The following is a 23282-nucleotide window of genomic DNA, read 5'->3' on the forward strand; positions in this document are numbered from 1 at the left end:
GATTTCTCCTCTGTGGCCCGCAATTTGACTCACTGTTCTTGAGTTCGCAGATGTAGCTGTACTGGACTTGGTGAATTCTCTGCTGCTGCCGCCGGTGGCAATATGGTGCTGCTGCTACGCCCTCGGCCGTGAGGCTGGCTTATTTCTTCTTGGTTTTGAGTTCCACTCTGAGTCCCTGCAGCGTGTGCTGATCTCAGCCACTGGGAGCTTTAGATGCTCCCTGCGCTGTAAAATCCCACCTGGCTGTTCCGCAGCGGCTCACCTCGGCTTGCTGTAGCCGTCTGGTGAATTCGCCGCTGCCGCCGGCAGTATGGCGCTGCTGCTGCGTCCTCGGGCATGAGGCCGGTGTATCTCTTCTGTGGCTCTGAGCTCTGTTCTCAGTCTGCTTTCTCTCTGGAGCCTGGTGATTTTTTTGTTTCTCTGGTGATGGTGTTTTCTGGCTATGAAAGGTACTGATTTTGTGGTAATGGAGATTGGTTGTTAGCAGGGCTCTTAAGCCCCACTTTTCTTGGTCGCCATCTTCCCGGAAGTTCCCCTATATTTTCCATTCTTCCTTTCTTCCTTATTTCCTATACTCTTGTATAGGCAGATTCAGTTTCCTCCCATATTCTATGCAAAATATGATAAAAATCTCATTTAGAGTATTGTTAATAAGACTGTAGCAGACAGGAAATATGTAAGAAAAATTAAGAAGTTAAGATTGGTAGGGTTTGGATAATATCATAAAGGGGTTGAAAGAGTAAAGTTAGTTTTCAAGTTCATGACTTGACTTTTGGTATTAATATCTGAACCACAAAGAGTGATGGCAGTAGTATAATTTAAGAATAAAGAAGTCAGAGAAGCTTTGTTGAGGATTGGAGAATTAGAAGAAATATGGAAGCTGGGCACAGCAGTGCATGCCTGTATTCTCAGTATCTGCGAGCCAGAAACAGAAGGATCATAGGTTCGAGGTCAGCTTCAGCAACTTAGCGAATCCCTGTCAAAATTTAAAATAATAAAAAGGGTCAGGGGTATATCTCAGAGGTAGACTGCTCCTGGGTTCTATTCTTAGTACCCTACCTCCAAAAAAAGAAATATAGAGAGTTTTATTTTGAATGTATTGCAAAAATAGAGAATTCTGTTTTGAATGTCTTTTAGGCATTTGGAAATAGTCATATGACATTCAGCTGGAAGCTCAGATATGGAGCTATAGTGTGTGAGTCATTACAATCTGGAGGTTGCTAACGCAGTGACCATGGCTGCTGTCATCAGTAGGCAACGAGAGGACATTGGGTCAAGGGTAAAATCCTGGGTTACATTGATGTTGACGTGAAGAAGTCCATACAAAAGATCAAGAGAACCAGACTGCATCCTAAATAGAAGAAGAGAGCAGTGTCAGTGTTATCAAGACAGTGGAGAGTTTTAAAGAAAGAATCCATGGTCGATCATGCCATATACACAGCACACTGTTCTAGTGGTGCTAGAGGCTGAATAAGATCTGTTAGACTGTCAATATGAAAGACCTTGGTCACTTTTAAAGGAGAAGAGGGAAGGGGAGGGAATGGGGTGGGAACTGGGTAAAGATAATTGGGTGATATGTGTGTATATGTCTCCACCATCATGCACCTCATCAAAATGTATGAATAAAATGCACCCATAATAAAATAAAGAAATTAAGGAGAAGATCTTGTAGAATGTTGGGAGTAGAAGCCGAAACAACAGATTGAACAATGAATACGTATTAAGAACGAACCACATATTTAGAGTCCCTTAGAAGCCCTATACCACCTAATCCTGTTTGCCTCACTTCCTGATACCTTTGAACATTTGATACTCATTTTCTGGAATACCCACCTCTTTCTTTTTTCTCTTACAACAAAAGTTTGAGATCAGAGACCATGGGGTTTTTTATGACTTTACACTGAAGACTTGGTTCAGTAACTTGCACATAGCAGGCTCCTGGTAACTCCTGTGTGGCTGGAGAAATGAAAAGATGGATGGATAGAGAGTGAGGACCTATATCTGGACGCACCAAGATAGAGCTGGCTTATTTGGATGATACGAACTTGGAATCTGACTAGATAAGGAGAAAATGTGGAAATTGGATAAGGGCAGAGTAAGGTGTTTGAATCAAGAGGAGAGGGAGAGGAGTAAGGCTTGTAACTTATCCAAGGTCATCTTAGCAAGGATGAGAGAATAGTAGAACTTCAAATCATGTCTGTCTTATTTCTAAGTCTGGACTCCTAACCACCAGGTTATCGCAGAATGTGAATGAAGAGAGTTGATTAAAATCAAATTTCAACTGAAAAAAGTTTCAGTAGCATCTGGCTGTCTGGATAGTGGAGGTAGATGGGTCACGTTTACCATAATTCTTTGTTTCAGTGGCTTACCCTTTTTCTCTTATTACTCTGGGCATCAAAACCTCTTTTTAACCTTGTTGATACCTTCAGTTCAGTTCTCTATGGCCTTGGAGCCATTTTTTCTTCTCTAGGTGACTGCAAATAATTTTTTCTTTATATTGGTGTTAGAAAGTGCCTTTTCTTCTGGGAACACTTCCCACCATCTCCTCAGTGGTGAAATGTACCCTAACTATCTGGTAAAATTATCAGCAGGACAGTTCTAGGGCCTTCTCTAGTGGGAGTTTTGTTCTGAGGTAGAATCCACCCTAGTGGCAGCTTATGCTTGACTTTCTGTATGTCAGATGATGACCAAATCCAAACATGAACCAGCCTGGGACTTGCAAATGTGTGCAGGGAAAGTGATTTTTCCCTGGCTGGAAGGACCAAAGGTTGAAAATAAAGGGAGATCAAGATGGGAAAGTGAGATAGGACCTTGTTTTTGAGTTGTTATTTCTAGAAAACCAGTTCTTGGTAAGCACTGAAATTAATCAGCATACTTAAAATATTAGTAACTCTAGGAGCCGGGCGTGTTGGTGCAGGCTTGTAATTCCCGCACTTGGGAGGCGGAGACAGGAGGATCGCGCAGGTTCGAAGCCAGCCGTGCTGGCTTAAGAGACCCTGTTTCCACATTAAAAAAAAAGTAAAAAATAGGTCTGGGAGTGTAGCCCGTGGGAGTGTATCCCAGAGGGAGAAGGGCTTCCAGGAACCCCAGTACCACCAAAAAAAATGATAATAATAGTAATAAAATAAAATATTAGTAACTCTAATATTAGTCTCTGATGTGCTACTACACACATTTTATTACCACTGTGGTTTTTCTTTTTTCTTTCTTTTCTTTTTTATATAGGGTGTGAAAGGCTGGCAAAACTTGACTTGACTGTGAATTTCATTGGCGAGCTGAGCAGTGTTAAAACCCTGAAGGACAATATCCATTTGAAGGAGCTCTTCCTCATGGGCAACCCGTGTGCCGACTTTGATGGCTACAGGGAGTTTGTGGTGGTGACTCTTCAACAGCTAAAGGTGTGCTTATTTTAACAGTGCAAGAGACACAAGAATGAAATGAGCAGCTACAGTAATTTCTGACTTATCCAAGACATTGTCATGGAATGCTTTGCTTTTGAGCATAGTGTGCTCTCTAGAAACTGTCTTTAACTTCTAAGTCTTTAGCATTGTTTCAGTAACTCCCTCCTTCTCTCTCACTCCTGACTGTCATGAGCTGAGAAGCTTTCCTATGCCCAACGTTTCCACCATGATATTCTACTTCAGCCCAGGTCCAGAGCTATGGAACCAGCCAACCACTGCCGAAAACCCCTGTAACTATGAATCAAAATAAGTCTTTCTTTAAGTTGTTTTACTCAGTAATCTGTCCCAGCAATGAAATGTTGACTCACACAGCATCTCTGAACCGTCCAGACTCCTGCAGGATGCAGTGGGATGCATCCAAAGATAAGGGAGCCAGGAAACATAGACCTGGCACTTTTGTTTACCCTGGCATGCCTGCCAAGTGGAACAAGTAGGATTTGAACCTGCCGTGTCTGACCGTAAGCCTCCTCCATTCTCAGTATTCCTGCACTCACTGCTTCTTTCTGCATTAATGTGCAGCCATTGTGTAAAGTCTATCCTTTCAGAAAAAATGGCACAGAATTAGTAGGTACAATAGGCAACACCCTTTTATTAAACACTGTATTCATAAATGTGTTTACTAGCAAAAGTAGGTGATAAAACATAGCATCTTAACTACCCTTTCCTTGCTCATAAGGAACTGTGTTAATAGACGTATTACTTCCCTAGGAAGTAACATATTAGACTTATATGAAATAAGAAACACCATAGACTTATATTAAACAATAGAAATTATTATTTATTATCATAGAAATTATTATGTTATAGTTCTAAGGCTGCATGTTCAAGATCAAGGTGTTGAACACCAGGGCGGGTTCCCTCAGGGCTGCGAGGGAGAATCGGAGCCATGCCTCTCTCCTGGCTTCTGATGGTCGCTGGCAAACTTTGGTACTGGAGGCTTGTTGCTGCATACCTCCATCTCCACCTCACTCCCCACCCTGTGTTCCACTTGCGCCTCTGTCTTTTTGTGTAGCTTTCTTTCTGAGAAGACCCTGGTCTCATTGTATTGGGGCCACTCTTCTCCGGCATGATTTTGCCTGAGTGGATTATACCGATGACGATGACTCAACTTCCAAAGTCACGTTTTGAGGCCCTGGGGGTTAGAACATCGTCCTCTCTTTTTCATGGGAGACCCAATTTGACTCATCCTAGTAGTGATTGATTTTAGACAGCCAAAGGGAAGTGTTATGGGGAGAACCAGCCCTTTGTTTTTCCTTCCTTTCCTTCCTTCCTTCCTTCCTTCCTTTCTTTCTTTCTTTCTTTCTTTCTTTCTTTCTTTCTTTCTTTCTTTCTTTCTTTCTTTCTTTCTTTCTTTCTTTTTGCAGTACTGGGGATTGAACCCAGGGGCATTCTACCTTCAAGCCAAACTCCCAGCCCTAATTTTTTATTCTTTATTTTGAAACATGGCCTCACTAAATTGCAGAGGGCCTCACTGTGTAGCTGAGGCTGGCTGTGTAATTGCGATCCTCCTGTCTCAGCCCACCAAGTACCGGGGTTGCAGGCACACCCGGCTTGAGACTCAGCCCTTTTTATCTGTGCTTTCCCCAGCACTGAGCTGCTCCCAGGAATAAGGAGGCAGTGCGGCCTAGAGGGGAGAAAGATGGGCCAGCAGACACACCGGACTGACTGCTGCTGTCTATGAATTACGTGGCTTGTTCTACTCGTTTACAGATGGACAGTAGTTTATATGTTAAAGGAGTTCTGGGAGGCCTTGAGTAAGTCTTAATTCTTTGCTGCAGATCATGCACACTCATCAGGAAATGTGGGTTCATTCTCTTAGTATTGCAGGAATCATGACTGAAGAGAAAGAAATAGATGCTGAACTAAAGACATCATCTCTGTTCATTAGGTTTTTAAACCCAAAAGTGATAGTGGATTGGAGGAAACCGTGGTCAATTTCAAAGAATATTGAACAAGACATCACCATATACTTTGAGTCCCCTCGAGTAGGTTTGGGGCACAGTCTCAAATTTGGCATCAGCTCAAAAGGTTTTTGTCTTCTGTCAGTGAGGTGACAGAAGTGTCATTTGTCATAGTCTTTTGAAAATATTCTAATTTTAGCTGGGTGTGGTGGCGCACGCTTGTAATCCCCGTGCTTGGGAGGCTGAGACAAGAGGATTGCACAGGTTCAAGCCAGCCTCAGCTACTTACTTAGTGAGGCTCTCAGCAACTTAGTGAGACCATGTTTCCAAATAAAATATATAATAGGTCTGGAAGTATAGCCCAGAGGTAGAAAGCCCCTGTGTTCCACCCCCAGTACCACCAAAAAAAAAAAAAAAGGTCTAATTTTATCAGAATTTTCATAACCCAAGTATAAAGAAAGTTAAATAGATAGATAAATAAATGCACTTCAGATATAAATAAGGGATTGTCATCAAAATCCCTGTTGAAAGAAATTATAGTTATCTAGAATTATATACATTTATGTCTTATATTGTTGTGTTAATGATTTATGTTTGCTATTTATATGTAACATAGATGAACATTAATATTTATACATGTCTATTTATTATGGAGGTTGATTATACTTCTATAATTAGTACATTTCATTTATTTGGAATTTTCCAACTTGCTTGCATCCTAACTCTAGTTTAAACTAGGTTAGCTTACATCAGTGGACCTCAGCCACTTTTCACCTTAAGGAGAAAGTGCTATTGAATTTGAGTTTATCATTATGACCTCATCTTTCACTGAAGGATTCTAGAACAGATAACACTATGAAGCATGTACAGGAATATTTCTACAGAAATAATGAATGGCATTTCTCAAGGTTTTCATTTTGAAACTCTACTTGAGAGATGTGCTTTAGAATAAATATTACAGGCAAGCCAGAAACTAGTATTTTTTGAAAATGTATGACTTCCCATGGTTTTATATCCAGTTTTGGCTGCCTGAAGGTGCTGAACCAAATTCGAAGGCCATCTACAGCAACCACATGAGTTCTTATGGTCAAAATAAATTTTAAAGGATTTCCCAAATCTCTACACTGTAATTTTAATTTATAATATAACTTATACTAATGGTTTTCTATTTTTTATTGTACTATTTGAGTTTCTTTTTCCTTTTGTATTATTCCTTCTCTTGTATTCCTTTTGTAACAAAATGACACAAACTTAACATCTTAAAAGAGCACAAATTTACCTTACAGTGGCCCAGGCGAGAAGTGTTCTGTAGTGGCCTTACAGCAGACATCACGGTGTGGACAGGGCTGTGTCTTTTGGAGGCTTTAGGGGAGACTCCATGTCTATTTTTAAGGTTCTCCAGAGCAGCTACCTTTCTGTGTGTATGGCCTCCTCCCCAGTGTTCAAAGCCATCAGTAGATCATCTTCACCTCTTTCTTCCTGCTCTTTGTAGAATGAGGCTAGGCACACAAATAGGTATCTTTATATTGGTAGCTTTGCCATTTCAGATTTTAGTTGGTATTTGTATCTTAATATTTTAATTTGGAAAATTATTATAAAAACATCAGATGTAAATATTGACTATAACAATAAGTAGTGTACTCTTGTGTGTCTTATTGTCCAAGGTAGAATATAGGCTCATTTATATCAGAGTTCAATTATGTTTAAGATTAAAAGCTCTTTTGTAAAGAGCAATTTGGAGGTGTTATACTTTGGAGCTATGATTTGATTTAAGCATTGAAATTCTTAATATAGTGAGCAATTTTAAAATTAATACAAACTATTTTGAGAGCTTGACATCAGTTTTGACAGAAGGTTTGCTTGTTATTAATAGTAAAGGTGCTTTCTACACTATGATAATTGTCTAAAATAAACACTGATTTAAACTAACATTTCTGATATTTCCCACTAATTATTTTTATTTTAATCTTGTGTTGCTATGCTGTGCTATTATTATTTCTAAGTTTAAAATATTACAGTTAAAATAAACTTGGGAATTATTTGTATTGCTACTTTTGAGTAAGTGCACTTTTTTTTTTTTTTAGTGGCTGGATGGTAAAGAAATAGAGCGTTCAGAAAGGATTCAGGCATTGCAAAACTATCCAGCAGTTGAACAGCGAATCAGAGAGCAGGAAAAAGCTTACTGCCTCAAAAGAGCCAAAGATAAACAAGAGGCTCAGAGGAAACTTGAAGCAGAGCTTGAAAATGAAGACAAGAAGAAGAGTCACCCTGGCTTTGATGGGCGCTGGTACACAGACATCCACGCTACTCTGTATGTCAATTATGAGAGTTTTATTTCCACTTAAAGTTTACCAGAAGAGCAAACTGTGTTCTCTTCCCAAGGTGTATTATCACTTATATTCCAGAAGATTAATTTGAAGACGAAAATATGATGTAAATTGGGGGAGGTATGATATCCCATTATTTGTATCAGTTCTAGGAGGCTTTCTTCCCTTGGGGGAAAAATGCCTTTCTAAACTAGTAACTTTAATTTGCATCAAAAATGATCCCCAGTGAAATCTCTATAAAAGATACACAGGAAAGATGAATGAACAGGTGTACTTTGATTTATAAGGTGGAAATATATCAGAAGAGTTAAATGCAAGCCACATGATTATAAATTGAATGATTCTGATTGCATCATAAAACATTTTGGTTTGTGAATTATATAATGAATATATTTAAAGTGATTAATAACCCTTTAATTGATCTTTTTATGAATCTGATATTTTCTTGCTCTTTAAGCAAATGGCAACTGTAGTCAGTTGATTGGATCCCATACAGTGAAAGCAATATTTAGATAACAGAATCTCTTAAAATTGAGAAGATATAATTATATTTCAGATATACAAAATGTTTAAAAATAATCGAATAGGCAGCTATCATTTTACTACACAGATTTAATAAGTAACAACTATTCACATGTTTGCTCTAGGTGTTTTTAAAGGAATGATAATGCAGTGTTAAGAGTGAGGCCTGCCGAGCACTTCTCCATTCAGTTCGTCCTCCTCCTTCAGGGGTATCTGCATCCTGAAGCTAGTGTATATTTGGTATATGCTGATCCCATCATATTTTTGGTAGCTTTACAACGCGAATATGCCTCTTTAAACAAAAGTAGTTTGTGTGTGAACTTGTGTATGTTTAGCACAAATGCATCTTTCTGCAGCTTTGCTCTTCCCTCAACATTATGTTGAGATTTATGCAGATGAAGCGTGTGAAGCCGCTTCATTCTTAACCATGTAATAAGACGCATTCCATTGGATGAATACATTACACTTTGTTCCAGAGGAGGTATTCAAAATACACAGCAGTCAGTGTGTCTTTGGCCCTGTCAAATCAGGGTGCGTGCTGGCTGTAACAGACCGTGGCCCTACCAGTGGGTGCCAGCTAAACACCCTGGAACAGGCACCTCTCTTTGTTCCATCTCATGTTCTCAGTGTTGCACATGTTTTCTTGTAAAATTATGAAGGTTTTTCTAGGATATTTACAAGTCATTAATTTTGACATCTTTTCAACTTCACATGTACTGCCAAATTGTTTCCCAAACTTAAACTTGCATATTCGCTATGCAAAAGAGTTTATATAATGTTATGTTAAAATATTTACATAAAATTGATATTTAAAAATAAATAACCACGTTTGTTATTATATAGCACCTATTTTTGCTTGATTGGCATTTCTATAATGGGAAGTGAGTTTGATTATCTTAAAAATATTTTTAATATTTATTATCTATTCACATTTCCTCTTTTCATGTCCTCTACTTATTTTAAATAAATTTTAAGGTTTATTTCTTACTTATTTATTACTTACTTATTTATTTCTTACTTATTTATGCTTATTTTATGTTCTGACTATAAATTCTATGGTGGTTGTATCTTCACAAGTATCTTCTCCCAGTCTCTTCTATGAGTATTTCTATTTTGTGACATTCAAAAGTATTACTGTAGTTAAGCATATTTTTGTTCTTTTGTGTCTTATTTATGCAAGTCTTCCTTACCCCATGTCATATCTGCCTATCTGGAATTAGCTTTGTTAATGATGTAGTCTTGTATGCTCTTTCCTAAATGGCAAGCCAGTTGTTCCAGCAAGCATTCCTATAGCTATACTATGAAAGATTGACCATATAACTTAGAGGAAAGAAGATTTATTTTCTTATGGTTTTGAGCTCAGTCCATGTGAGACCCAGGACTGTGGAGCTCAGGACATGGTGGCAGGAAGTGGGGAGAGGGAGAGCAAGTGGGCTGTGATCCTCACATCATGGAGGCCAGAAGCAAGAGAGAGAGAGTGAGGGGAGGAGAACCATATATAATCCCCAAGGACGCAGTTCCAGGGACCATCTCCTCTAGCTACACCCTGCTGGCCTAGGCCATTACAATGGATTTATTCCCTGCTGGGATTACAACCCTCATGACACAATTATGTCAGCTCCAAATATTAACAAATGAGCTCTTTAGGGGACATTTTCTATCTAACTGTAACACCAGTCCTCTCTGCATCATGTGTGAGGTGCTGTTCTTTCTCTACTGATCTGAAGCGCCGCCTGGCCATAAACCATCTACTCGGGTGTTCAGAGGTACCTTGCTGGCTTCCCTCAACTGCCCCCCAGGAGTACTTCTGTTTGGTTTCAGTTTCTCTTTATTTATTGTAAATCTTGGTATTTTGTAGGAGTTATTATCATCTTTCAAAATTACCTTGGCAAGTCTTTTTTCTTTACCCATCTGAATGAATTTTAGAATCTACTAGTCAAATTCCCTAAAAATCCCTTGTGCAACTTTGATTGAAATTGCCTATAATTTAATTGGAGCAAAGTTGACATCTTCATAATATTGATTCTCTCCTTGCTGAACTTTGAAATTGTTTATTTAGATCTTCTTCTGAGTCCTTCACTAAAGTTTTTAATTTCCCTATGAAAGTCTTACATCATCTTTTATTAGATTTAGTCCTAAGAACCTTGTAGAATGGGCTTTTTAAAATAAACTTGGAATTGGTTCTTGCTGAAGTTTAAAAAGATGAATGATTTCTGGATACCAATATTGTATTAAGAAATCATTCTGGGATTTTAAAATAACGTAATAGGAGCCAGGTGTGGTGGCGCACGCTTGCAATCCCCGCTCTTGGGAGACAGAGACAGGAGGATCACACAGGTTCAAAGCCAGCCTTGCTGGCTTAAGAGACCCTGTTTCCAAATAAAAATATAAAATAGGTCTGAGAGTGTAGCCTGGAAGTAGAAGGGTTCCATCCCCAGTACCACCAAAATAAATAAATAAATAAATAAATAAATAAATAAATAAAATAATGTAATAGTTATTTATAGATTATCTTGTGTTTTCTGTATAAAAAAACCACATTGTAAATAACAGCTCTAAGATTTTTCCCAGTCTGTCTGCCTCCATTTTATTTTTTTACGGTACCTCTGAATGTCTTTAATGTGAGATGACATAGCTACAGTAAAAATGAATATCTGTGTCTCATTTCAGATTTTAAAAAGAATGTTTGTAATTCCTTATTACTAAGCATAATGTTTACTATGTAGTTTCATAAAGTTAAGTAAATTTCTTTCTATTTCCAGTTGATGATGAGCTGAGTTTATTATTGTTCTTTTACTGAAAATTAAGGCCAGAGTGTCGTGCATGCTAGGCACATACTCTATGACTGAGTTATACTCCTGCCCTTTTATGTTTTAGTCAAATTCATTTTTGAGCCAGGGTCTCACTCTGTTGCCCAGGCTGGCCTCCAAATTTCAATCCATCTGCCTCAGTATACTGAGTAACTGAGATTACAGGTGTACACTAAAGGGCTTTAACAAGCCTATATATCGATGCATTCATATCTGCTGCTTTTGACAGAAACCAATGTGTTTGTAGGACCCTCAGTGCCTCCAGAAATGACAGAGGTGTTCACAAGAAGAGAATCTGTGTCTGGACGGTGGCCCCAGAGAGGTTACAGCAGCAGATGTCACATGAGAGATGCTCGCCTGCATCCATCCCATTAGGCACCAAACTTTGAAGCCAGGGGAACCCAGAGAGGCACAGTGAGGGAGGACACAGGAGTAGAGAGAGATGAGCAATGAGAGGTAGGAGTAGCCAGCATGCCTCTCCCAGCACAGCTCAATCCAGAACTAGAGAAGGGGAAAGAGATCCAGACAGGGAGGGAAGGGCTTTAATTTAGACATGAGTCTGAAGTTTTACTTAAGCTGAACATCTTTTAATACTTGAAAGCGGAAGTGCTGATAGGACTCTGGAAATAATGACGGGAATAAGGCTCAAGGAGACCAGGTTTGGAGGCAGCGGTTGAAGGAGAACTTCTGGGTTTTTGTTTGTTTTTACTCAAATCCTAATGAGCTCAGTCTACTTTATCAGCCAGCTACTTACATTTATGTGCATTTGAGATTTACATTGCTTACCTGATATTTCTAATTGTTTTTCTTAGTTATACTTACTTTTCTAGTTTTTTTTTTTTACTATTACTTTAGATTGCAAAAAGTAAAAATAAACCAAGTAGTTGCTTTCTAGGAAATATTTAAATGAGAATGGATAATTATGTCAATGGCAGTGAAGTGATGTGGAATATCGTAGACCCCTTCATATATTGATTTCAGTACCATAAAGAACTGTAGCTCTATGGAAAAGCATTTACTTTCAGTGTTTTGCATTATTTCCTTACTAAATAATTTATTTAATTTTATAATATGTAAAGAATATAAGCAGAATCTTATTTTATGTTCTGTTTGTACTATTTAAATTTTATGTCTTAGTATTTTGGACCCATTTCTTTAAAAAAACACCTTAGTTCAGTTGAGTAATTTTTTTTGTTACCTCATTTCAATAACAACAAAATTTAACACCTAATGAATACTAATTATTTGAAATACTAAAAGTTTCAAATAGCTTTTTGTTTGATTTAATTTTCTAATAGAGTTTATACTCTAGGGAGAAATAAGGGAGGAGAAAGACCATATTCAGTGTTTATTATTTGAATGATGTCATCCCTCCTTTAGAATGGAATCGTTTCCTGACAGTAGTGTCTTTGTCAGTTTTGGCCCGGATCTATCTCTGTTGAATTTGTGTTGAATGAATGCTGAATACTTCAAATAATACCCATTTGATGATGTACATAAAAATCATTATATCCTCTGACAGTCTACAAAATAGGGATTAACAAAGAAAACAGAATTTTTACCATATTAAAGCTAAATAATCGTAAATTAACCCTGCAAAACCAAGTGGGTAGAGTCCATCCCATGGAAAGTTTCATGGTTTCCACAAGAAAATTTTAGAGGTAGAGAATTATCAAAGAATTTGCAGTAAATGGCATATTTTCCTGCAAGAGCAAGCACTTGGAACAGTGTGGACAGAGGAACTGAGGAGTACAGATCTGAGGAGGGGTGTCTTCTGAGGCTCAGTGGCCTCCGCACTTGCCTATCATCAGAACTCCTGCAAATACTGCAAGGATTCCTGGGATCCTCTCTAGATCTAAGGATATACTCTTATGGGAGCCCAGGAATCTGTGCTTTTTATAATGCTCCCCAGGTCATGCATACCAGCTAAGCCTGTGAACCCTTGAAGCTCATACAACATGTTCTGAGGATGGAGGTCAAAGGCCTGGCTCAGTGCCTTGGCAACAGTTTCCTCCAACTTAGCTCAGCTAGACTTCCCAGACACATTTTGTCATTCAAAAGTAAGCCATTAAGATGAAAAATGTATATAAGGTAAAGAGCAGCAGGCAGGATGGAACTCCAAGGTCCATTTTTGGTCTTATGGGCTCCGTGTCCATTTGTTTTCCTAGGCCATCTTCTCCAGAGAGCAAAGGCCACCTCCAGGCACCAGAAACACAAGAAGAACACAACAAAAAGAAATTAAATGAAATCGACGATGACCTGGAATTCTGGAATAAACCTTCCTTGTTTACTCCAGAATCTAGATTAGAAACTCTGAGACATATGGAAAAACAACGAAAAGACCAAGAAAAATTAAGGTATTTCATTTGTTCCTATCATTAAGACAATATTTCTGTGATTTTAATCCTTATCTTTGTTATGCCTTTGTTAACCATCACACCTAGATTTTTCTTTTTCTAAATAAGACTTTTTATTCTGTATTGGCATTGTCATTAATATCAAAGTACCTTCTTTAGAATATCATGCTTTATGAAATTTTAGGCAGGCTTTTGTTTTATTGTATGTTTTAGCTTTTTTACTACTTTACATAAATCCTGTAATACTATGGCCTAAGTTAGAAATACTAATTGTCATGGAAAAGGTCATTTATAGGACAGATGAGTTCCTTTGAATCTATGAATTTGCAAAATGAAAAATAAGAGTTAGTTTCATTTGGCATTTTATTTTCATAATACAACTTTCTTGGGCATTTAACAATATGAGTCTACATTTGATTTGCTTAGCTATCGTTTGATGATTTGTTAGAAGCTGGGATGCTTGAGCTATTATTTTCAGAGTACGATTTTCAGAGATAGGCTCTATCTATGTAATTCCATTTTATGTAATTGCTTAAGTCTAGTATGTAAAACATATCACTTATGGGAATACTTGTGCACGAATTTGATATTATGATCAATTAGTTCTCAAATACAGTAATCTACATGGCAATGAGGTGAATTAGATACAATATGCCTCGCTATGATCACCAGCTAACAGCAAAACACTAAGAGAAGAAAGATTATTAGAAATCTCTACTGCTTTCCCAAAAGGTTCTTCATTAGTTGGAAAGATAAGAAGGTATAATCATTGAGAATTAGATTTTATCTAAAATACTTGTTTGTAAAACATGGTGGTTTGTACACGGGGAGGCCATCCATTGCCTTGGGAAAAAGCATTGGAATGACATCAGGATACGTGTTGGCAAGTATCTAACTTCTCCTCCTCTCTTTCTTCATCTGTTGAATGTAGCTTATCATAACTAATTTTTAACCACCTCTTATATTGTTAAGAAAATCAGATGAGCCAATAAATGTGAAAATCCTCTGCAGACTCAAGGGCCATTTGAAATGGAAATTCCATATGTTTATAGAATATGGATGTAATGTATTTTTAACACATATACCCATAGACACATGCCTACTCACACATACACTTTGGTCATGTTGATGCATGTGTGTGTGGGGATGGGTAATCTATATAGAATTAAGCCTGAAACCAGAAGAATTTCTTTTCTTGTCTCATACCTAAAAGACTAAGGCTGAGGTGGCTGGAGATTCAAGTTGCTCTGCCCGTGTGCTATAACTGCCCAATCCAGTGGGACCATTAGATATTTGCCTCTTTGATTGGATTGTTCATTTTCATAAGATGGAAGAAAGTGGGGACAATAGGGAGCCATTCATCCTAACAGGATTCTTCTCCACACTGTAGGATGAAGCCAGATATTTCTGAATGCACTTTAACTGTCTTGGGTCATTGAAATAGTAACCTAGTTAGGTCTGGAGTCCCAGGTTAAGAAGCATAGGAATGTGGTTTTTAAACTTAAGTTGACTGACACAAAATCTCTCTTAAAAATATATAGAAACACCAGCCAAACAGTTGTCTACAATTCCAATGTTTAAGCCTATTTGCCCATCTTGTCTTATAGATCTTATCACATATGCCTATTTAAGTGCTTAAGAATATTTTTTTCAGTAATATTTTAAATAGAATTAATGGACTAAATTTTTATCCCATAGTATTCCATACATCTTCTTTTTTCTCCTTTTCTTTTCATTCTCTCCTGCCTGCCGGCATAGTGAGAGTTAACAGGATTTGGTCTAACCACATGTTTTCTCCTGCTATAATCCAGTAAAATCCTCTCTACAAATGTGTGATTTGAGGTCTTAAGAAAAACAAAAAAATGTACACTAATATTTTATATATTTGTTCTCACTAAGTACATTATCAATTCTTTTCTGGGTCAGTATGTAAAGAGCAAACACATTTTAATAGCTATAAGATATTGATATTTCAGAGTGTGGATTTGCCAGAGTGAGTCTAATCACTCCTCCATTGATAGACATTCACAAGAGTTAAAGGTGTTGCCACTAGAAATAATTCTCTGAGAAATGTCTTTTAACATTTGTCCTATGTACTTGATATTTTTACTTCTATAGAATAGATTCAGCTTGATATTTTAAAAATTATAGTTTTAACTGGAAGCAGAAACTCTGTACGCAAATGGAGAATTGACAGTTATCTGGGCAAATCATGCATAAAATAAACTCATTTAAATATTCATGGGTATTTCATGAAAAGGAGTTTTCTTCACCCATTCAAATTATCTGGCAAATTGTCTTGGTCACATTTTCGCTTTACAGATATAGATACAACCATATTAAAATGTCTGGCTTGATTTTCAATTCCCAACATAGAATTAAAGGAATTAATTCCTAAGTGAATGGTTGGTGTATTCACACATGTCTGATCAGTTTTTCACAAACCGTTTCACAAAAATGTAATGGTTACTTTTCTATTCTCTTTGTTTACTCCCCTTCTCTACCTCCACTGCCCTTTATTCCCAACCTACCCCCAATCTTAAGTAAAAAGACGAAGACTGTGAAGCCACCTCGGGTTTTGATCACCGGAGATGGGAAGGCGCTGAATGTCAATGAGCCCAAGTACGTGTGAGGCCAGGGACAGACAGGAGCAGCAGCGCTAGTGGTGTTGGTAATTATGATGGTGACAGTGCCAGGTCTGCTCTGCCAAGGACAAACGGACCACTCTTGATGATTCTGATACCCCTAATAACAATGCCATTTTGTGTGTATTTAAAAGCAAACATCCATTATATTTTCAAGTGCATACTTTTCTTGGCATCCAGGGAATGACTTTGCCATATGGAGTCTTAGTTATTTATGTATTCCATGAGACTTTGGACTATATACAGTTTTATGCCTGAAAACTCCCATTGCATCATTGTTGTGTTTTATGAATTTGTAAAGCAAGCTGACTGAGAATACTGATACATCTCCTTTATTTCTACCTTATACTCGGGAATACTACAAAGCATTCAAATACTAGGGAAAGAAATGAATATAAATCCCTCAATGAAGTTAATGATGGAGAAAAAGTACCCAAGTTAAAAATCCTCAAGTCTAATAATATCTGATCTACCCTATCTGTCCAAAAGTTGACAACTGGAAAGCAGTCCAGGAAGGCCTTCCACAGCCTCAATAGAGATCAACAAGCCTGTGGACTAAATCACATTTTCTTCATTTCATTAGTCAAAGCCTATTTACCTCCATCATTTCATTTGCTGTGTCATTACCGTCATAGCAGCACGGTCTAGAATCACTTGCGGACATCATTCACCCTCCCGGCAAGCGCCGATGGTAGGCAGGATTTCCTTTTCGCGTGTGCAAAACCTGACCTGAGAGGTGATGTATCTCGCCCAAGTGCACTAGCTGTTAGGAGGCGTGTCTGACTTGACCATGCCAACCCAGGTCTGTGATTTCCAGGAGCGAATCTCCACTCCTCCGCCTTCTGAGACACTGGGGATACCTCAGTGTGTGTGACAGGAGCTACCTTTCTTGAGCTTAAAACTCCAGGGAGAGGGCTCTCTGACTTCATCCTGCAGCATCCTGCAGCTCTGTGTACCCCTCTAAGATCACCACCGTCTCAGCATACTGGACACCCTACCTGCCCCTAAAACCAAGTCACTGAGGAAGATTCTGTTCACCACCTCCCCACTGCCTGCTTTCTCCGTGGTCAACTGGGTTTCCCTCCCAGGCCATCCATCCTTATTCAGAATCATTCCCACATGGCTGTGGCTGGAAGCCATCAATCTCTCCCTGCTCACCCTTCTCCTGCCCTCTGAACCTTGGACTTCATCAGCCAAACCTGCCCCTCAGCCTCTCTCTCAATGAGCTTTTATCTCCATTCACCGACTGCTTCACTACAACTTCCTTTTTAACTTTTTCCTTTGGCCCTTTCCTTTCACTGACTGAAACTAAGGATTACATTTTCACTGCGGCCCCTGTTCTTCCTCAGCACAAAAACCAAAGGGAAAGTTACGTGGCTACTTGGAGGCCACATTTCTCTTCTTTCCCTGAAACTTTCTCTGCCCAGCCATGGGCCATCTGGGTATAGTATCTTTCCTCTTCCTGCACTCTTCTCCTTATCCCCCAATCAACTTTGCTGCTCCATCCATCCTCTCAGTTCATGGAAGATCTTAGCACCCAAACCATTGTCTGCCTCCCCTCCCATCCCCTGGTGCAGAGGCTTCCTCCTGCTTGTACAGGATGCACCAGGAGCCCCGACTTCTCTGCTCTACCACCACTTTGCTTCCTACCATCCGCTTTTCCCCTCAGCTCGGCTACATGATTCCCTTTTCATACCCAGGTTTGCCACCACCACCCCAGTGTCTGACTGAGCTCCATCTCCTGTGTTCCTAGGGTCTCCCTTACGCAACAGCCATGGGACCATTTACACAGGAGTCAGTTCACTCTGCTGCTGTCTTCTCTATTGTCCCCTCCCCTCCCCTTCTCCCCTTCTCCCCTTCCCTGCCCTACCTTGGTTTTATGGTTCATCATTGAAATCAGGCCTTGACCAAAATCTTCACCTCTTTTATCCTTTCCCCCTCCATCATGTTCACCTGAGAAAAGCCTAACTTTCTAATCCAGCACATTGATCGCTGCTGTGCTGTCCTCATGTGTGACGGGGGACCATGCACCTCTGTCCCCTGGTCTTACTGTCCATGAGTGGCCACAGGTCTACAGGGACCCTGCGGTCTTGGTCTTCCCATGCCTCTGGGCAGGCTGTGTTCCACCCTCATGCAGCCTACACTCACCTCTACCTCTTCCCTTACCTTTATATAGGCACGGGGCATGTGGGTATGGTACCCTTCCTCTTCCTGCACTCTTTTCCTTTCTGTAGAAGTCTGAGTGCCTTCCATTTCTGTAGTCTTACCCCAGAACCTTGTTTCAGTGGTAGAATTCTCACCTTGTTTCTAATTTCACTGTGAAAACGGAAGCAATCAGTATTCAGTCTCCATTTTACTTGACCTTTGGATCAAATTGAGCATTACCTTCTTTTCTTCTCAAAGAGACCTCTCCTTTTTGCTTCTGGCTTTTCTTTTCCTTAGGAACTGCTCTTCTTACGCTGATATGAGTCCTTCTAAGCACTCTGGAGCAAACTCCTAAGCAGTTTCTTCTTTTCACATTTATCTTAGAGGATCCCACCAAATCCCATGGCTTCAAACACTACCTTTCCATTGCCCATAACCAGAGTCTAGCCTGTTCCCTGAGCTCAAGGCTTGTTAGCTACATGGCATTACTGTGTGGATATAAAATAATTATCACAAACACAAGACTAAAACAGAATTCCTGAAATCTCTCCTACTACCACTACACCATAATGTGCATGTTTTCTGTGATTCCCATCTTAGTAAGAAGCATCTATCCATTAGCTACGACCAAGCCCCTTGGGTTCGCCCTTCACTCCTTACTTGTCTTCTCAGTGAGCCCATGAGCTTTTCCTTCATTATTGCCAGAATCCAACTACTTCTCACTAAATCACCACCACCACCTTAGCAGAAATCAACGAGACCTCTGACCTAGTCAATCGCAATAGTTTGTTAAGTCTCCAAAGTTAATCTGTCAGCCTCCTACAATGTAGTCTTTTAAGCTGAATGAATAAGACAGGGAAAGGCACTCACTTTTTTATAATAAGGATTCCAATTCCTAGAAATCACTCTATGACACTTTCCCTCGGTGATGTAAATCTCATTACTTCATCTAGGTGTTAGGGAGGCTGGAAAATGTCGTCTTACTTCAACATGGCCATGTGCCTAGTTAAAACTAGGGCTCCTGATGCCAAAGATAAAAGAGGAACAGCTAGTGGATGAAAGATAGCAATCATTGTCACAGAACACTTCACTCAAATTCGCTTTCAGTGATGTAAAAAGGGGGAGTTCAAGTTGGCTGAATGGAGAACTGGGGTACAAGAGATCAAGCTTGAGTGGACAACACATAAACAGGCTCCTGAGATGAGGCAAAAGACGCAGGGGTCACGTGAGACCCTGAAGAAGTCCTGTAGGGCTGGGATGCTGGCACGACGAGAGCATCCCCAGCAGCTTCCCTGCTCGTGGCCAAATCTATAGCTCACTTTGAGTTTTCCAAGCAGATTAGCCTGCTATCTTTGGTGCACTTGAGTGCATATTACTTGATCTGCATATTACGGTATGAGAAGTGAGGGGCTCAAAAGGAAGCTGACCAAGAACTGTGAACACTACATTGACCACATAGAAGGTAAGCCAGGGTTCAGCCTCAGGACAGTCGAAAGACCTACACTTTGAAATCCCGCCTGCCGAGGCGCCTCAGCCCTCTTCTGCGGCTATGCCCACCTCTCTGCATCTGTTTCTTCATCTATAAATTGGACATAATAAATGACTGGTAACATTCAGCCTTTCCAGGGCAAGGGAATCATCAAAAGAAAGTAAGAAAAGAAAAAGAGGTGACAAAAAGGATGGAGGTGACAGTTGAAAACGTTAAGTCAGAAAAAAAAATTGCAAATACGACACTTAGGTCTCCATAAAGGGTTCCAGCATTTTAGTTTGCTTCTGGCAAATTCAAATAAATGGGAAAGAAAATTTTAGCCACCAGATGTCTCTGTCTCTGCACCAAAGCTATTTTTTTTTTTGTATACAATTTGCCTTAAGATTCTCACATGAAAATAATGTAAACATAATTCATTGGTATGTTGTGGGTTTCTGTTAAAATTTCAAAATTACAGCTTTTTATTGTCCACCTATAAAATATTTTTTGTCTGTATTCTTTTTTAGACTTGACTTCTCTCTGAAAGATGATGAAAAGCATAACCAGATCATCCTGGACCTGGCTGTCTACAGGTAAAGATAGCTTATTATGCTTTTTTTTCCTTTTACTGGAATTTCCATCTGTTTTCCTTCTCAGTACCAGTCCTTTGAGTTCTGAAATATTTGGAAATGGAATTTGGTTTGCCATGTGGCTGAATGAAAAGTCCATTTATCAAGACAGAGCACTTAACTGTAACTTTTTAAAGCTGGCAAATGAGAGAACTAAATAAACCCACCATCTCACGGCTCTCTACCCTGAAATATCGTAGGCAGACTTTAAATGATTCTTAAGGCTTTGCTGGCTTCTGATGCTGATACCTCAAGGACCCTCTCTATTAGTACTGCCACTTGGCTTTTATATTGATTTTTCCCCCCCAAACACTTTGACATAACAGTAAGCCTCAAGTGCCCATCCTGGGGGCCTTGGGATGTCTCCAGCCTCCGTGATCACCAGGGGCCTCCTCTTCACACCAGCCAGTCTCCCCATTCCTCCTATCCATTTTCTCAGCACTGCTGCCTGTTTCCTGCATTTGACAAGTTTCCAACTCTTTCCCACCTTTGTGTCTTCCATCTCTGTGGCCCCCCAGTTACCCGTTTCTGATATTATTCATTCACGTCTTCACTGTTTAATCCTGTGAAGTCTTTTCAACTCTTAGGTTTTATTTCTGGAGTTTGATGAATGTACAGTCTTTTCTCTTCTGGCTCTGTTGGCTGCTTCCTATTCAGACTCAGATGGAAAATTCCCTCATCCCCACACGTGCGGATTTTAAGGGGTGGTTATATTTATCTTTCTGTGTTGTCCCATGATCATGTCTAATGAATTATGTTAAATAGATAAATTGTAACTGACATATTTTAGATATAGCTATGACTCTCCTGCAGCTCATACCTGGGAGGAATGGGGGAAACCGACATTAAATAGGTTTCTAATATTACAAAAGGAGAAGAGAATGCATAATGGTTTGTGGGGTCTGTCCGGTGGTTGGTGATGGGGGGTTGATCGGGAAATCTTGTTGACATGAGCAATGAAACTTGAAGGACAAGAAGTCTTTTGCTCTACAAAGAACTGGCAGAAGATTCAGTCAGACAGAAAAGGTCTTGCAGATAGGAACAGATAAATATGTTAGGAGGTTCTATGTAAGAGAAAGAAGATAAAATCTATTAGCGTGGTGAAAACTACATAGTAGGTTGTAAGAAACCTTGTTTGTTTTTATTATTATAAAGTTATTTTTATCAAATAATACATAGTACTACTTTATTGGAATTAACTATTCACTGGGCACTTGATAGTGATCTTAGGGGGGTGCACTATTAGCATCCTGCTTACAGATGAGGAAACTGAGGCTTGGAGGCATTAAGGAACTCTGTAATAAAAGTAATAAACAAGGAATCCATGGAGTCACTTCCTTACAGGTGTGTATGTCTCCAAAGTCTTGGTCTCTAACCCCCATATTAGCTCACCAGCCTTGATGTTGGTGACTTTTGAAAAATAGCTACATTTTCTAATGTCCACGCTCAGTATCATATAGACACTTAACTCTTTGAGTAAACTTCTAATTTTAATGACTAATGTGAAATCAAAAGCTTTTATTTGCCCATGAGACAAGGAGAATAATGGCCACCTGGTCTTGGAGTCATTGCCAGAGACTTTGCTAGTTCAGCAGGATGTGCCTTCTAGGGGAAAAGCAAGCTCTTCCAGGAGATATGGCCCCAGAACAGCTGCAGAACAGCTGCAGAGCCTGGAGAGTGTCTGAGGAGGCAAAAGCTGGTGGTTCCAGGCCCCAAGCCGAGAGTAGATTCAGCATTCCTGGCTATTCAAGTTGTAGGGGCTTAAAATAAAATATTCATGAAAGAACATGGCAAGCTGTTTTTTGCAAACCTCTGGTTTTTCAGACCTCAGATATTTTTGGGTAAGGGGCAATCAATGCCAAGTGTACTTGTAGGTCTAAAAATGAAATTGCTGATATATTGAATTTCTTCTGGACTAGGGATTAAGATGAATTTTTAAGAACTGTTTAGCATGTAGATTTTAAACTTTCTTTATTTAAAATGATCTCAACTGTGTGAATTTGCATTTTTGCTTCTTTAAACAATGTTTTTGAACATGGTACGATTCAGTCTGCTTGATTTTGAAGGTATATGGATACCTCTTTAATCGAGGTTGATGTGCAGCCAACTTATGTACGAGTGATGGTTAAAGGAAAGGTAGGTAAAACCCTTAAAACTATAGGCCATTACAATTTTAAAAGATAAGCATTGAACTAAGCTGTATTGTCCCAAAATGTTAACATATAAGTAAAATCAAACAAAGAGACCCAACTAGAATGCTATTTTTTTGCGCAAGTGGTTTTATACTATCGGAATGTTATAAAGAAGAAATGGCTGCTGATCATTGTTTAGCAAGAGAAAATTATCAGTTTAAATATACCTGTTGTGTTGAGCTTTTTAAATTCTGGTAACATGCCAGGCATGGTCACACATGCCTGTAATTTTAGTACTCGGTAGGCTGAGAGGAGGATTGCAGGTTCAAGGCCAGCCTCAGCAATGTAGAGATGGCATCAGCAACTTAGCTAGACCTTTTCAGTAATTAAATTTAAAAGAAATAGAAAGGGCTATATATGTTTCCTAGAGGTAAAACACTTCTGGGTTCAATCCCCTGAACCAAAAATAAAATTAAAAAATAGAAATATGGTAACAGGACCATGTATGTTGTAGCCAAGTTAAACAGAATACTCATTCTCAATCATCATTGATTCCATTCATAGCAACTATAATTCTATCAGTTTTAAAATAGCATGTTCTGCTGATTCTAAGCATTCATACAGGTTAGCTTAAAGACATTAAAATAGAAATATGTTGATGTTCTATCTATAAATTACTTTTCAGCATAAATGAACTCATGAGTGTTTTACTATTTATGAGTGGTGGCTTTTTTTTGAAGTGTTCATTTAAAGTAGGTAAAATGGCTCATGCATATCAAGCATAGCTTATATATACTTTTTCGTAGTAAGCCTAAGCACATTTCTTAATTGAACAGTGTGTCTTGAATTTGTAATGAAAAATATCTTGCAAAGTAACTCTCAGGT

General features: G+C 39.0%; 1 protein-coding gene across 1 annotated transcript in view; it reads left to right on the top strand.

The window, feature by feature from the left end:
• DNAAF11 (dynein axonemal assembly factor 11) overlaps positions 1 to 23282 on the top strand; it is a gene marked incomplete at both ends in the record, with an annotated part of 91592 nt that overhangs the window by 23083 nt on the left and 45227 nt on the right. The window contains 6 exons of the mRNA XM_080694715.1: positions 3226 to 3398; positions 7447 to 7673; positions 13190 to 13378; positions 15923 to 16000; positions 20164 to 20229; positions 22332 to 22401. Coding sequence (XP_080550841.1) covers positions 3226 to 3398; positions 7447 to 7673; positions 13190 to 13378; positions 15923 to 16000; positions 20164 to 20229; positions 22332 to 22401 — 803 coding nt within the window. The remainder of the gene's footprint in view (positions 1 to 3225; positions 3399 to 7446; positions 7674 to 13189; positions 13379 to 15922; positions 16001 to 20163; positions 20230 to 22331; positions 22402 to 23282) is intronic.

The sequence above is a fragment of the Muscardinus avellanarius genome (genome assembly GCF_963383645.1).
Source record: "Muscardinus avellanarius genome assembly, chromosome: 4".
Taxonomy (NCBI): domain Eukaryota; kingdom Metazoa; phylum Chordata; class Mammalia; order Rodentia; family Gliridae; genus Muscardinus; species Muscardinus avellanarius.